This window comes from Phocoena sinus, chromosome 11 (assembly GCF_008692025.1).
Source record: "Phocoena sinus isolate mPhoSin1 chromosome 11, mPhoSin1.pri, whole genome shotgun sequence".
NCBI lineage: Eukaryota > Metazoa > Chordata > Mammalia > Artiodactyla > Phocoenidae > Phocoena > Phocoena sinus.
Genome location: NC_045773.1, coordinates 41,315,097 through 41,330,131, shown reverse-complemented (window position 1 = coordinate 41,330,131; position 15,035 = coordinate 41,315,097). Strand labels below are relative to the sequence as shown.

General features: G+C 46.0%; 1 protein-coding gene and 1 long non-coding RNA gene across 5 annotated transcripts in view; one reads left to right on the top strand and one right to left on the bottom strand.

Moving 5' to 3' along the window:
* The window catches only part of LOC116762262, a 30,099-nt gene that overhangs the window by 11,565 nt on the left and 3,499 nt on the right, over positions 1–15,035 (bottom strand). The window lies entirely within an intron of this gene.
* On the top strand, positions 1,454–13,319 carry CCRL2 (C-C motif chemokine receptor like 2). 4 transcript variants are annotated; one of them, XM_032649038.1, is made up of 2 exons: positions 1,454–1,861; positions 12,207–13,319. In XM_032649038.1, the coding sequence occupies exon 2, from the start codon at positions 12,219–12,221 to the stop codon at positions 13,263–13,265; it is 1,047 nt and encodes a 348-aa protein (XP_032504929.1). In that variant the 5' UTR covers positions 1,454–1,861; positions 12,207–12,218; the 3' UTR covers positions 13,266–13,319. The 4 variants fall into 4 exon arrangements, with proteins under 4 accessions (XP_032504929.1, XP_032504928.1, XP_032504927.1 ...); XM_032649037.1 differs by lacking the exon at positions 1,454–1,861 and adding an exon at positions 11,312–11,638; XM_032649036.1 differs by lacking the exon at positions 1,454–1,861 and adding an exon at positions 11,313–11,645.

The following is a 15,035-nucleotide window of genomic DNA, read 5'->3' as shown; positions in this document are numbered from 1 at the left end:
TACCAAGATAAAGAGCTCTGTGTGGAGAGAAATTAATGTATTTGAAAGCTATGAGGGAGAACCACTCATTAAGATTTGGATTTAGGGAGTGAGTGAGTGGCAGAGGTCAAGGCTTGGGCCCCAGCCCAAAGGGATGGAGAGCACTGGCTCCAGGATGTGGGATGATGGGTTCAATTTTTAGGACAGGTTGAGTGAGAAATCCTGGAGGACATTCAGGTGGCAGTGTCGAGAGACGCTGGATGTGCTGGCCTTGAACCCAGCAGAGCAAATGGGTGGAGATCCACATTTGGGGTCAAAGGAAGTAAACACCGTGGGGGGTGGACAAGTGGCTCTAGACAGAACCCAGAGGAGCACAGGCAGCAAAGGAGCCCGAGAGGAGGAGAAGGAGAAAGTGGGCAGGGCAAAGCCAACGACAGAGAAGAGAGCTCTGGGAGGAACAGGAAGTGTCAGTGATGTCTGATGCTGCCAAGCAAGATAAGAACGGAAAAAACATCTCCTGACCCTGTGATGCAATCAGAAAGGCACAATAACTTAGTGGCTCCTGCCTTGTCTCTTCCTGGACCAACTCATGGCAAAGGAGCGTAGAATCATATTTCCTCCTTCCCCCAGAAAAACATGATTTTTGTCCCCAAGTTTTGGGCTCTCCCGAGGGGACAGGACTAGCCTTTGTAGTCTGAAGGTCCTGGTTTACTGGTAGAGGGAAGTGCCCTTTCCAATGATCTTTCCAGAGAGTGTGGCTGAATCCTATGGGACAGGAAGGGATGGGACCATGGACTCTGAGGCAGAGATAGGAGCCACCTCAAACAGAGTCCTCGGAGGCCCCAGGGCCTGGAAGGAAATGGCTGCAGAGCCTCTGAGGAGACTCAAGGACCAGCCTCGGGGAGCACTGGGCAGGAGGGAGCCCAGCCTGCAGTCTCCAAAACGCGAGGCTCACATGGGCCTTGGGCCTTGGCCCTTGGAGGGGCCCAGAGCAACCAGCCAGGCTGAGGACCAAGGCAAACCCCGTCCTGCAATTAAAATCTACCATGATTTAATTCTGTTAAAGGAACTATTTTTAAAGTGAGATGCTACTTAGTTTATTACCTTTTACCACTGTTCATAAGAAAAAAATTCTTATCTAATTAAGATACGGTTAGTATCCAATCAGTGACTGTCCAACACGACCGACCCTACGAAAGCTGGAGTGTGGCCAGTGAGGTGGGGAAGGAGAGGCGGAGAAGGGAATGTTGCGGGGGGCGGGCAGGAGGGACGAGCCACTTCCTCTTCCACTCTTCTGTTCACACCCTGATGACAACGGTGAGTAGCCAAGGGAACGGTCAAGTGGAGTGAGCGGGCAGTGCGGCCTCGCTGTGCCCATGACTCCTCCTCCGTACACCGTACACATGGGTTTCACGGTCTTACGACACATGGTGGTGTTGAAAATTTCAGTTTCCATTTCTTGTCATTCAGGGTAAATGAAATGTGCGGGAAACCAGAACCCTCAGCCTGTGCAGCGCTCTGCCCAGATGCCCACTTCAGTCCTGGGGACAGGGCTGCTGCCCCCCTCACTGGGAACCACCCTCAGCCACCAGGACCCACCTGCCCATGGGGTGGCTGAGGCCGATGACTGGCTGAAGTGGGACTGCAGAGGCCGGGGCCCTGCTCTCACTGTGGGATGGCGCTCAAAGACCACCCCGGAGTTCCACACAGGATCGGGTGAGACCTCACATTGTGCTGAGGTGTGTGCTGTACTCACATCGTGGTGGCTCCTCCCTCTGCCCGGTCCTGCCTCGCTCACTCCCTTACACGCGTGCCTCCTGGAAGCTGCCCCAACAAGACCTCCGCCCCTGAGGGCTCTGGATTACCAGGAACGCAATCTAAGGTAGTCTGATTCTTGGTTTCAACTTTCTCTTCCACAGAAACTCAATCACAGATGCCAGTAAGTAATAAAATGTCTCTACCCTGAATTGTGTTACTCTCCCTTCCCTTGCTCCATCTCTGACATCCAAGTAGATGGTCCCTCAAGGACCTGAAAAAAAAGACACTAGGAGGAAAAGGGAGGAGAGGGGAAGAGGCCTATGCACGCCTCGTCTGGCTAACTCCCATTCAGAATTTGGGCTTAGAAGACTTCCACCCTGGGAAACCCTGCCTGGTCCCTCCGGCTGGGCCAGGTGCCCCTGCTGACAGCTCCCACAGCTCCTGTGTTCTCCCCCCGTACAGCACATGACTCCCTGAATTATAAACAGGTATGCACCTGACCATCTCCCTCCGGAAAGTCAATGCCACGAGGGCAGAAAAGGGGTCTACTTTGCTTGCCATTTTCTCCAGGGACCTGGCAAAGTTCCTGGCACTTGGGAGATGTGTCCTGCGGGGTCCTGGCAGCAAACACATGGCACACGCAAATAGGGCAGCTGAGGAAAGTTTGGTAAAAGGACTCTTTACAAAGATTTAGACAGGCCATGGGGAAACCACAGGACATAGTGCAGTACCTGATGCTAGTGAGAGCAGGCCGCCATTCCTGCTGCTAGGAACAAGGAGCACAGGGCAAAGGAGGGGGCAGGGGCTTCTGTCTGACAAAAGCTGCTCACAGGTCAAGAGACACATCAGCCCCGCCGGGAAGGTGACCCCTGAGACCCACCAGGAAGGATCCAGGGAGCTAAATCCCTTGACCTCACTTTCCAATCTCCTGCCTAAAACTCCCCATTGGCCAAACGCAACTGAAACTCAGAGGACAGAGGAGTCTGCTATTACAAGATAAGGCTCCCTGGACATAAATCAAGGTGGAGGAAAGTAGAGAGTAGATACCGAAGAGCAAAAGGAAGATTTATGAGACAGTCGACACTAAATACATGGGAAATGAATAAATGAATGATGTTTTTCAACAAATACGCATGGAAACACTACTCAGTGGATATTTGTCATTCTGATCACTGTCTTCATGGAGACAAATCAGAGGCCGCACACATAAAAAGGCCACTAGGTGTAACTCCAACCTGTGGGCAGACAATAAGGCCTTAGGCTACGTGAGATGGGCATCTGGAACTGAGAAGTCCTGACAAAAAGCAAGCGCTTGGGGAAAGGTGGACCAGAAGAAATTTGCCCAGAGGCAGATGACAATAAGTAAGCTTACCTGTTTTTGCCTAGGCTCTACGTGGTAGGGGGAAAATCTCTGAGAATCCAAAACCTGCACCTCATGAAAATCTGAGGTTCAATTTTACAATACCCTCAAAATGGGAGACCCCAAAACAGGCCAGGAAACCTCATCTCAGGCCATTGATATCTTAGTGCTCCTGGCTGAAACAAATGCAAAACTCCTCCGGAAGGGAGTGTTCCCACTTCAGGTCAGGAAAAAGCTGCTGCAGAGAAAATAATCCCCAATAAAGATGAACTCACATTGAGACTACAAAACACACAAGTAAATGGACCACCATGAGTGATAGCTGGCAGGCCTAACAACTATAGGATTAGAACTCTGAAAGGGTTGATTAAATCATGATTTGATTAAAAGTATTTTTATAAGGAATCAAAATCCTAAAAAAGGAACAAAATATTATTACCAGAACCCACTCAGTGTATACAAAGGTATACTCCACTCTAACAGAATCTGTCTTATTGCCCTAACTCGGCACACTGTCTTAGAGGATGAAAGATCCTAGAAACCCTTCTGGAATATGGGGGCTTTTACTCAGCAGGTGTTTCCCCTCTCTTTTCCTAGGGATACATACTCACCCTCTGAGTCCCCCTGTCTCCTAATTGAAGAACACTGAAATAATTCTCAGGACTTAACGATTTCCCTTCTTTCTTCAGTACCATATCTGTAGTAGGATTAGGTTTAGGTACAATTCAAATGTACCACATTTCAAAGTTGTGGTACAAGATTGTACCCTATTTCTTGTTCAGTCGCTCCTGGCAAATTTTTAGAATTTTTGTTGAAACTATTTTTCAGTCGTTTTACAAGGCAGTGGAGAAGGAAGAGTCCTTGGCCCTACTTCACTCTGCCATCTTTACTAGAAAGCCCCACACTAATGTTCTTGAGATTCTACAGGGGTAAGCACTGCTTCAGCTTGGGCAGCCCTAGATGCAGCTGTGCTTGCATGCTGACTTCAGAATTCTGTTGGTGGGGCTGGTGTTTACAGCTGGGCGGCAGGGAGATACTGGACACCTCGTTTATGGGGCATTTGCCCCAACTCAGCAGAGCAACTGATTACATTTCACCACACGATGTTGCTGGTGACCCTGGGAGACCAATCTCAGGGGAACGGTGGGGACAGAAGCCAGGCCGGAGGGGACTCAGTAGGGAGTAAACAACGTGAAGCAGCTGGACAACGAATGAAGGCTGCCTGGGAAGAGGTAGAGTAAGTAGTTAGAGCAAAGTGTGAGGTTAAGGGTGGATTTACAGTCTTTATTTAAGGGAGATACCTGAGCATTTAAAAATTTTGGAGAATCCAATAGAGAAAGAGAGGCTGTAGCTAAAGCAAAACATGGAAACAACTAACGGAGGTTAGACAGAATGAGATCCAGAGTGCAGGAGGAGACGCCAGCCTTCAATATAAGAGTAACTCTGTCCGTGGAAGAGGAAGAATGGAGAATTTGAAGCTGGGGACCAGGGAGGTGAGAGAGTTTGAAAACTGTAGAACGTGAGCCCATCTCCTAAGCGTAAATGTAGGTGATGGGAATGGGCATTTGAAGAGACGGGAAGAGTTTTAAATTGCTCAAAGTAGCAAACGGAAAATGAGAGAAAGTGACAATTTGAGATATTCAGAAGAGTTACGAGGGAAACTAGAAAAATCTCTGGAAGCCAGCTGAGATGGGAGACCATAAATGAGTGATGGATCTTGTCTTCATGGCTAAGTGATTTTAATCAGCTATTCTCAGAAATACATTCTCAAAGAAAGAATGGCAGGGAGTAGCAGATTGATGGATTGATCTAAGGCTGGTGGTCAAGGGAGCTCAGGGTACTAACCAGAGAATGACTACGTGATAGACTATTAGATCTCAGCTAGACTAGGGGGATGCAACCACAGGAGGGGCTGAGAGGCAGAGGCTGGAGGGCTTGATGAAGAATGACGACAGTTACAGAAGGAGCGAATGGAGTGAGGGAGACCAAAGGGGTAGACGTTGTGATCAGAAGAGTGAGCGATTTTATTGTGACAGTCCAGTGGTGGATCAACTTAACAAACCTGAAATCTGACCATGAGTGTGGACGATAGTGGAGTGAAACTGAAGGCCAGTGAGGCTGAGTAAATGAGCTGAAAGCCCTGGGCCCTGCATGGGGGTCAACATGGGCAATTAAGTCACCAGGATGATGGAGAAAACTGGGGTGAAGAGAAGCTCCTTATCCACGTACACTAGTCTTAATAAAAGAAGGGGGCAATCAGGCAGACAGTGGTAATGATGAGGTGGAGTAGAGGGTAGTGGCTGGAGACCACAGTAGTCTCTTATATACGTACCTATTAGGTCTTATGGGAGTAATGGTCACCAAGTGGTCACCTGGGGCCAGGGACGTCACCTTCTGATCCCCAAGGGTGAGGCGGGTGAGAGAGAGAAGGAGCATCCTCAGGGGACAACAGATGGTAGGAACATTAGGAGGTGAGGTGAGGTGAGGCCAGAGGAGGCACAAAGGAGAATGGCAATGAGAAATGTGAGAAGGTACCTGACCTGAGGCACTGACTGAAGATGGTGGGGATGGGGGCATGATGACGTCAAGTGGTCTTACGTGTTCCAAAAAGACTGACCCCAGCAGACCACAGGTAGACGGTGGTTAAGAAGATGAGAGAAGTATTAAGATGCTGCTGAACGGATCATTCTCCAGTAAGCAAAGGACTCAAGACTCTCTAGAGACTGATGTCTCCCTTCCAAAGCTGTGTTAGCACAAGTTCTTCAAAATATAGACGCTAAGATGGGACGTGGCATAAAAGAAATGTGTTAGAGGAAACGTCTCTGAGAGAGCTTGCAAAGGGAGGTGGGAGAGGCTGGGAAAGCTACCGGATCACAATGCAGGTCTGACCACAAGGGAAGGAGAGAAGGAGGAAGTGAGGTTAGGGAGAAGCACCAGTCCATCTCCCAGGAATGGGCCTGTCCCAGTGCCCCTAACAGGGCCACTGACTGGGAGCAGCCCGTGGCCGGCATGGCCTCAGCATGGATGCAAGGATGCATTTCAGAGTGAGGAAGCTGGGATCCTCAGTCAGTTATGCTCATTCCCATGGCCACCACACAACACAGCAATATTTGTATGTCTGAGGCAACATTTCTCGAAATGCAGCCTGCAGAGTCCTTGGTCCATAAGTAAGTGCATAAGAATTAAAAGGGGATGCCATGATCAAACAATTTTGGGAAATGCTGCATACTTTCTCTAGGGTCCTAATGCTTGTGAGCACTTGCAGAGTTCTGAGAAGCACTGCAGTAAAGAAACTTGCTTTATATTTTCAGTCCACCTATTTCTCAAACCTACTTGAGTGAAGTCCACCCCCACTTTTTTTTATACACCTTTCAGCGCAAAGCAGAATAAACCGGACATGAAATGAGAAAGGGTTTTTAAGGATACAGTTAACTATTTTTCTTCCAGCAAGTACATATAAAATCTACATTTCAGGGTTGGTCATCAATACAATTGTTTTCTGGAAGTATTTCCCCCTCGCTGCCCTCCCAGGTAGCCCAGGTATTAAGAGAACTAAGCACTAAGGTGACATTTTAGGCTTAGCCAAGATGTGGGAGAAAATGTGGGGGCAGGATGAGACATTCTCAGAATCCCTAAAATTATAACATGTAGGTATAGGCCCCTTCAATCTACTGCTCAGTACCAAACAACGAATCCAGAGGAAAACTGTTTTCTAAGAGTAGGTTTTACACACTGTCCATTAAGAAGCAGTGCTATTCAGGGAGATCAGCTCGGTGCTTTGTGACCACATGGGGGGGTGGGGGGTGGGATAGGGAGGGTGGGAGGGAGACGCAAGAGGGAGGAGATACGGGGATATATGTATACGTAGAGCTGATTCACTTTGTTACACAGCAGAAACTAACACACCATTGTAAAGCAATTATACTTCAATAAAGATGTTAAAAAAAAAGTAGTGCTATTTAAAAATTATAATAGCTGCTATTTGGGATTATCATAGATTTTTTTCCTATACTTACCTAATTTTCTGTAATATTTGCTAATAAAAATTAGTTAGACAGATAGATAATCTGAGAACACTGATATTTGATGAAGCCATTTTAAGGAATAGATAAATTATTGTAATTCTAAAGTTCTGAATACCCATTTCTCAATAACAAGTTAGACCTCTGAAAATGTCATCACGCTAGTATTCAGCATCCTAGCATCCTTCCATCCCTTCGCTCAACTAATTTAATGTTGTATCTATCATCAGCATCCAGTCAAAAGACAGGAATCATACCAGTAATTTGACCAAAGAGCATTTACTACAAAGAACTATTAACTACTCAAAGGGGATTAACTGTCTAAGGGAGTAGGAAGCAGAGGGAGGAAGAGGCCCCTAGACTGACGCAGAGCACCCGAGAAGGAACACACATGGAAGAGGCCCCCCCTCCCAAGGCTGAGATTCAGACCTGTTACAGAGGGTGACTGCAACCCACTGGATGGTCAGGAAGCTTGTCAAGGTGAGGCCCTTGGGGGCTGGTGAGCAGGAAACTGCCTGCAGGGGTACCAGTGAGACCCACAAGAGGGTGGGCACCACTCGGTCTCCACACAGCACTGTCAGGTCATCCCAAGGAGCAAAAACAAACAAACAATAACAAAATTCTGTAACAGAATGAGAAGCCCCTGCCTCTTCCTGTGATTCTCAGAGCCTTCTACATCAGCTGGCAAAGGAGAAATGCTTATAGGGTTCAGCTCAAGGATCACAAAGCAAGGCAAGGAAGGGTGGGTTAGGAGCTGAAAGGCAATAAATTACTAACAGGTGCACCGCATCCTTTGCTTGTTTTTTTTACTGAGGGCCAACGTAACATGAAGAATATTTCCGCATCTCCTGTAAAATTATTAATAAAGTCATCACCCAGTGTGTCTTCCAACCTCCCTAATATAAGAACTTAGAAACAAGAAAAAAATGAGATAATGAGTATAAATTATTGGACCTAATCATCTGCTGCTTCATCTTGTCAGAGCTCATCTTGTCAGCACAGCTTTCTCTGACTATCCTACGTAAAATGTGAACCCCCAAACCACCCTGGTCCTTCCTAGTCTCCTTCCCTGCTTTGCTTTTCTCCACAGAACTTCTCTCCTACTACCCTACAATTTACTTATTTTCTTTTTGTCTGTAATGTAAGTCCCATGAAGGTCAGGATGTTTGCCTACTGATGTGTCCCCAGCACCTGGAACACTGCTGGGCACATGCTAGGCACTTTACAAACATTTGTTGAATAAATGAATTGAATAAATGCGTGATCTACATGTATGGGGGAATGAGAGTTATAACATGACGGTTTCCTAGACTGAAACTGGGATTGAACTTGAATAGACATTTTTCCAAAGAAGACATACAGATGGCCAACAGGCACATGAAACACTGCTCAACATCATTAGTCATCAGAGAAATACAAATCAAAACCACAATAAAATTATCATCACCTCACACCTGTCAGAATGGCTATCATCAAAAAGACCACAAAAAACTAAAGTTGGTGAGGCTGTGGAGAAAAGGGAACCCTCATACACTGTTGGTGGGAATGCAAATTGGTACAACCACTGTGGAAAAGAGTATGGAGGTTCTTCAAAAAAATAAAACTTCATATGACCCAGCAATTACACTCCTAGGTATAGATCAGAACAAAATGAAACCACTAATATGAAAAGATATATGCCCTCCAATGCTCATAGCCGCATTATTTACATTAGCTAAGATATGGAAGCAACCTAAGTGTCCATAAACAGATGAATGGATAAAGAAGATGTGGTGTGTACACATACAATGGAGTATCAACCATAAAAATAAATGAAATTTTGCAATTTGCAACAACATGGATAGACCTAGAGAGTATTATGCTTAGTGAAATAAGTCAGAGAAAGACAAATACTATATCCTATCACAAATACTATATCACTTATATGTGGAATCTAAAAAATAAAACAAACTAATGAATATAACAAAATAGAAAGGTACTCACGGATGTAGAGAACAAACTAGTGGTTACCAGTGGGGAGAGGAAAGGGGAGAAAGGGCAAGATAGGGGTAAAGGATTAAAAGATACAAACTATTATATATAAAATAAACAAGCAACAAGGATATATTGTACAGCACAGGGAAATATAGCCATTATTTTGTAATAACTTTAAATGGAGTGTAATCTATAAAAATACTGAATCACTTTGTTATATTCCTGAAACTAATATAATATTGCAAATCAACTATACTTTAATTTTTTAAAAACTGGGATTTAATTTTAGTAATAAAGAGGAACTCAGACCCTCACAGGTAAGGTTCGTGAGCTACATGCCAAAGCCACAGCATGTGGTGAAGTTTCACCAATAATAATGACCCTATTACAGTTCCAGATTTTAGAATGGTAAATACAACTTTCCTCTTGCCTCAACTTCAGACCTTTAAACCATTCCTACCTACCAGTTTAGAATTTCCAAGAATCCCACAGTCTTAGAGATCTAATACACAGTACAGTGATTATAGACAACAAAACTGTATTATAAACATTAAAATTGCTAAGAGAATAGACCTTAATTTTTCCCACCACCAGAAAAGTTGATAATTTTGTTAGCTAACACTATCATGGCAATCATATTGCAATATAAATGTATCAAATCAATACGGTACACCTTAAACTTACACAATGTTATTTGTCAATTATATCTCAATTAAAAAAAAAAAAAAGAATCCCATGTCTGGGTGTGGATAAGCAGAATGCTGGGAATCAAGCCAAAATAAAAGAATTCAGAAAGTGAAGGCCATACAAATATCAGGAAGTTAGGGTGATCCTGAATTTACCAAACAGTGCCTTCTTTAGGAAACTTCAAATTTCACATGATTCTGTGACACAGATGAGGTGCCTGCTTGCTGCCATTTTCCTCCACTTAACCATATAATGCAGTGCGTATGTTCACAGGGTTTTTCAAGTTTCAAAGTTTGACTTGACCCTCAGTCCCCTGCCTGGGACTGACCAGTGAGTATCAGGCAATAAAGCACCACGAGCCACCATCACTTACTCCGTCAAAGTTCTGGGGGTACTGGCGTGGCTACAGATAGCCCAGCCGCAGGGGGCTGAGCCCCAGGAGGAAGGAGCAGGGCACGGTGGCCCTCACTCACTCACAGAAGCCATACTGCCGGGCAGTGGGGGAAGACTTGCCGGGAAACATTCAGAGCCAGGTTCCCACCAGCACCAACGCCTCCCAACCCCTCCATACGGAGGAACATCATGAGCTTCCCTCTGAGTTAAATCTAATGCTCGATCACATATTTGTCCAGGCCCTTTGAATGTTTATTTTTCCTTTCCCTTAATAGTTTCCTCAGTTCTATTTCTATTTTGGCAGGTCCACATTCTGCACCGACTACCACCTCAAACATATCTTTGGCATTAACAGATGTCGTTTAACCAGCGAAATGAATGCTAAGCCAACATGCAAGACTGGTCCTCAAATTAGGTCCATCACAGGTACAAAGAGTTGATCCAGGAGAAGTTCATACAGATTTTCCAGTTATTTCAAGTTCTTTTCCTCAGTTCATCTTTCTTCCAAACCGCCCCCATCCCCTTCCTCCTCCCACCACTCCAAATCTGGACTCTCAGCTTCCTTTCTCTCTGGCCTTAAACGTCACCCCACCCCAGCCTCAAACAGGGGTTGAACTTGTTCCCCTCACATTCTCTGCATGTGACTTGGAGCCTCTGCATCCTCACCATGGAATTTTCCTGTGCTGGGCCCTCCTTCTAGGAGCAGGGTCAGCTCCTAACATCTTGCCTAACTCCTTGGTTCCCTCACATCAATTTCCCCCAGGCACTGGTACTGAGGTTCTGTCTCTGCACCACCCCCTTCCCAACTGACATCACTCTGTAGCTTCCACTGTCCCCAGAGCGGACCCTACTGGGGCCCCATTCCTCAGCCAAAGCACACAGCGTCTCTCAAAAGGAACAATGAAAACCAAAGCAGTGGTTCTCACTGCAAGTTCTTGAAGCCCCATATGCTAATGCTGATGAAATGCTACATAGGAGCCTCAAGCCCCTGGGCCTGGACGCACAGTCATCGTATGTGACACTTCTCTCCTCTGCTGCAAGCCACCACCTGCTCAGAGTTACACGTCAGAGCACTTTGCTAGCCCTCCCTCAGTATCACTGAGAAGCAGCAGTAACTTAGTTCCCTTATCTAGGGCAGCCAGCAGGATGGCCACAGGGAAATCAAAGGCGGGGTACGGGGTGGGGGTGGAAGCAGCAGGAGAAAACAACTTCCCAGTTTCTCTTTGCAGCTTAAGAAACTCTCTGGGGGTCTGGGGGAGCTTTCAAGTTGCTCTATTTTGGTTAGTCCCTGAGATGTGTGACTGGTGGAACACAGCCACCAGGGGGATAAACAGTGGTTTCTCTTGGCCCTAAGGGTCAGGGGCCAGCTGTTCTGAAGGAAGCCAGCTTTTAACTGACCCAGACGGTTCCCACAGCAACTCGGAGGGTAGGTCAGGAGGCCATACCCTCCCCGCCTACGAACTCGGTCAGTGGTAAGTCTTCGATGTATTTAACCAGTTATGTCCATGCTAATGCTTAGGGTGGTTTCGCTTTTGCAAACATTTATTTATATCCTTCAAGAGAAGAACTCAGACCTCTCCGCCTGTCACAGGAAGCTGTTACGGGGGGTGAGCAAACTTTTTAAATGCACAGAAATTGCGACTGACACCAATTTTGTGAAACTAAACCCCGGTACTTGGTTCTCTTTAATTGTGTTTTTTCCTACATGGCTTCAGGTAGGCGAGTCTTGTTTCTACCAAGAGAATGAAGTTATATGAAGAAGGGTAATGCTTACTTTTGTCTGCCTGTGGTAGCTCGCATAGTACTAAACACCTAAGTGCTTAATGAAGGGATGAATCATAGCGGCTGCTCTCAGGATACAGGGCGTGTTAAAGAAATGTTTATTTTCAGTCTTCTGAGTTGTAGACCTGCTCTGGCTAAAATCAGACACCAGAAAAGGGCAAGTATGGCTGCCTGGGCTCTAGTCCTGTGTGCCGTTTCCTCTAGGACCACACAGCTGTATGAAGGGAAAATCATCTTTCATTTCTCCACAGGGCAGCCTGAAGATGGCTAATTACACGTCAGCACCAGAGGACGATTATGATGTCCTCATAGAAGACAATCTGAGTAACAACGAAATAGCACCATGCACCCCATACGAGCCCAAGATTCTCTCAGCCCAGCTGGTGCCTTACCTCTACACCATGGTGTTCACGGCTGGCCTCCTGGACAATATCTTGGTTGTGCTTATCCTGGTAAAATACAAAGGACTCAAGCAAGTGGAAAATATCTATTTCCTCAACTTGGCAATTTCTAACTTGTGTTTCTTGCCCACCCTGCTGTTCTGGGCTTACACGGCCTCACGTGAGGGGGTTCTTGGTGACCCCCTGTGTAAAATTCTCGTGGCACTCTACTCCATAGGCCTGTACAGTGAGGCATTTTTCAATGTCCTTCTGACTGTGCAAAGGTACCAGGAGTTTTTCCGCATGAGAAGGCTTTTCTCGGCCTGCAGGATGGTGGCTGGCAACATCTTCACAAGTGCTCTGGCATGGGTCACAGCCATTCTGGTCACTTTGCCTGAACTTGCTTTTTACAAACCTCAGATGGAAAGCCAGAAACACAAGTGCTTCTTTACCAGACCTCACTTCCTACCAGCTGATGAGACATTCTGGAAGCATTTTATGACCTTAAAGATGAACATTTTGGGATTTCTTTTGCCACTGTTCTTTTTTGTATTTTGCTACGTGCGAATGAGGAAAACATTAAAGTGTGGGGCGAGGAACTGTGACCTTTTCAAGCTTGTTTTCACCGTAATGGTTGTTTTCCTTCTGATGTGGGGACCCTACAATATTGCACTTTTCCTGTCTGCTTTCAACGAACACTTCTCCCTGCATGGCTGTGAGAGTAGTTACAACCTGAACAGAAGTGTCCAGATCATGAAAATCATCGCCACCACCCACTGCTGCATCAACCCTCTCCTCTACGTGTTTCTCAACAAGGCATTTAGGAAACACCTCTGCCAACTCTGCCATCCGTGCAGTGACACCACACCTCAATCCACTGAGGAACCTGCCCAAGGCACATCAAGGGAAGAATATCACCTTTCCACTTAAATGTAAACTAGCTCCTACCAAAGGCGGGATAAATAAACAATAATTTTTCCCTCATTGCATTGTTTTGTGCAATAGTTTTTACACATTTGTACATAAAATAGGCTCCAGGAAGAAAAGGGGGAGGTGAAGAAACATTCACCAAGCGCTGAATTTGTCTCAGGCGCTGTGCTAGGTTCTTGACAAACGTGAGCTCCTCTGTGCCTCACTGACTGCTTGTGGTGTAGGTGGAATTAGTCCCATTTCTCTGGGGGACGAAACTGAGGCTCAGAAATTTGTCTAAGATCACACAGCTAGAGCGTGGCAAGGCTGGGACACAAACCCGGTGCCATTCACTCCAGAACCTATGCCTTGTCCAGCATATGCCGAACTTCTAAAATTCAGGCAAGAAGACACATAAAGCAAATATGCACTTTTAAAACCAACCGGACCACATTCCAAATTAGAACAACCCATTCACACAAAGGTAATACATCAGGCACAGTTTCTTTCGGGTAATTGAAAGAGATGGCTAGCTGGAGGCTCTGGATAAAAAGAGGAAAAGGGACTTGCTCTGTGGAAAGTTCTCTGGGTTTTCTTGGCTATTCACCACACCCCCCCGAAGCCCCCAGATACCCCTGAGGCCCCCAGATACCCCCAACCTCTGAGCTTCCCAAGGTTTCTAGCACTTTCTGCTATCTAACAATAGCAAACGTACAATTATGTCTAGAAATGTTTAACACAAGGCATGTTTTGTCCTTTTCAGTGTAACGTACACCTCAGGCCTCACCGCCTGTGACTATAAAACATCACAAGAAGAGTTTGCCTGGGGCGATCCAGTGCCCATTTTCTGTTACATATCCCAAGGAGAGGTGACAGATGAATACAGGATGCCTGTGGACCACAATCTCTCACCTCCATCACTGAGGAGGGAGGAGGAGGAGGTGGCACCTGGGGGAGACCCTGTAGGGAGCACAGTCTATACCAGTCACTGGCTCTTCCGTGTCCTCACCAGGTGCTACGGATGAACTGTGTCCCACAAAACATTCATATGTTGAAGCCCAAGCCCCAGTGAGATGGTATTTAGAAATGGGACCTTTGGGAGGTAATTAGGTTTAGATGAGGCGGAGTCCTCAGGATGGGATTAATGCCTTATAAGAGACACCAGAGAACTTGCGTGCTCTCTGCACCATGTGAAGACACAGCAAGAAGGCAGCCATCTGCAAGCCAGGAAGAGAGCCTGCACCAGAAACCCCACCATGCTGGCACCTTGATCTTGGACTTCCCAGCCTTGAGTACTGTGAGAAATAAATTTCTGCTATTTAAGCCACCCAGTCTATGGTATTTTGTTGTGACAGCCTTAGCTGAGTAAGACAGGGCTCACCCTGAATGACATTAAATAGCCAATAAAAACACCATGACAAGTCAAGAGCAAGACCTCAGCTGAAAGTACCCCCAGCAGATATGAAAAGAGGAGAAGGAGAAGGGACAGAGATATCTTCTTCACACTCACACTCACCAGATATGAGTAGGTCTGGACTCTCCATTCACTTCTACCACATATGGGACAGAAATCTCAGGCAAAATGACATCGTTTTTGGATGTTTATAGACACAGTAATGAATTCACAGAACAAACCCTTTCAGAATTTTCAGAAAGAAAACATGGAGCATATAGAGAATAAACTCTTACAGTGACTGAGAGTGAAATAGTTACTGAAAATCAAAAGTCTGTGATGGCTGATCCAGCTACAATAGCCCACACACGTAAGTAGTATATCCAGCAAGGTCTTCT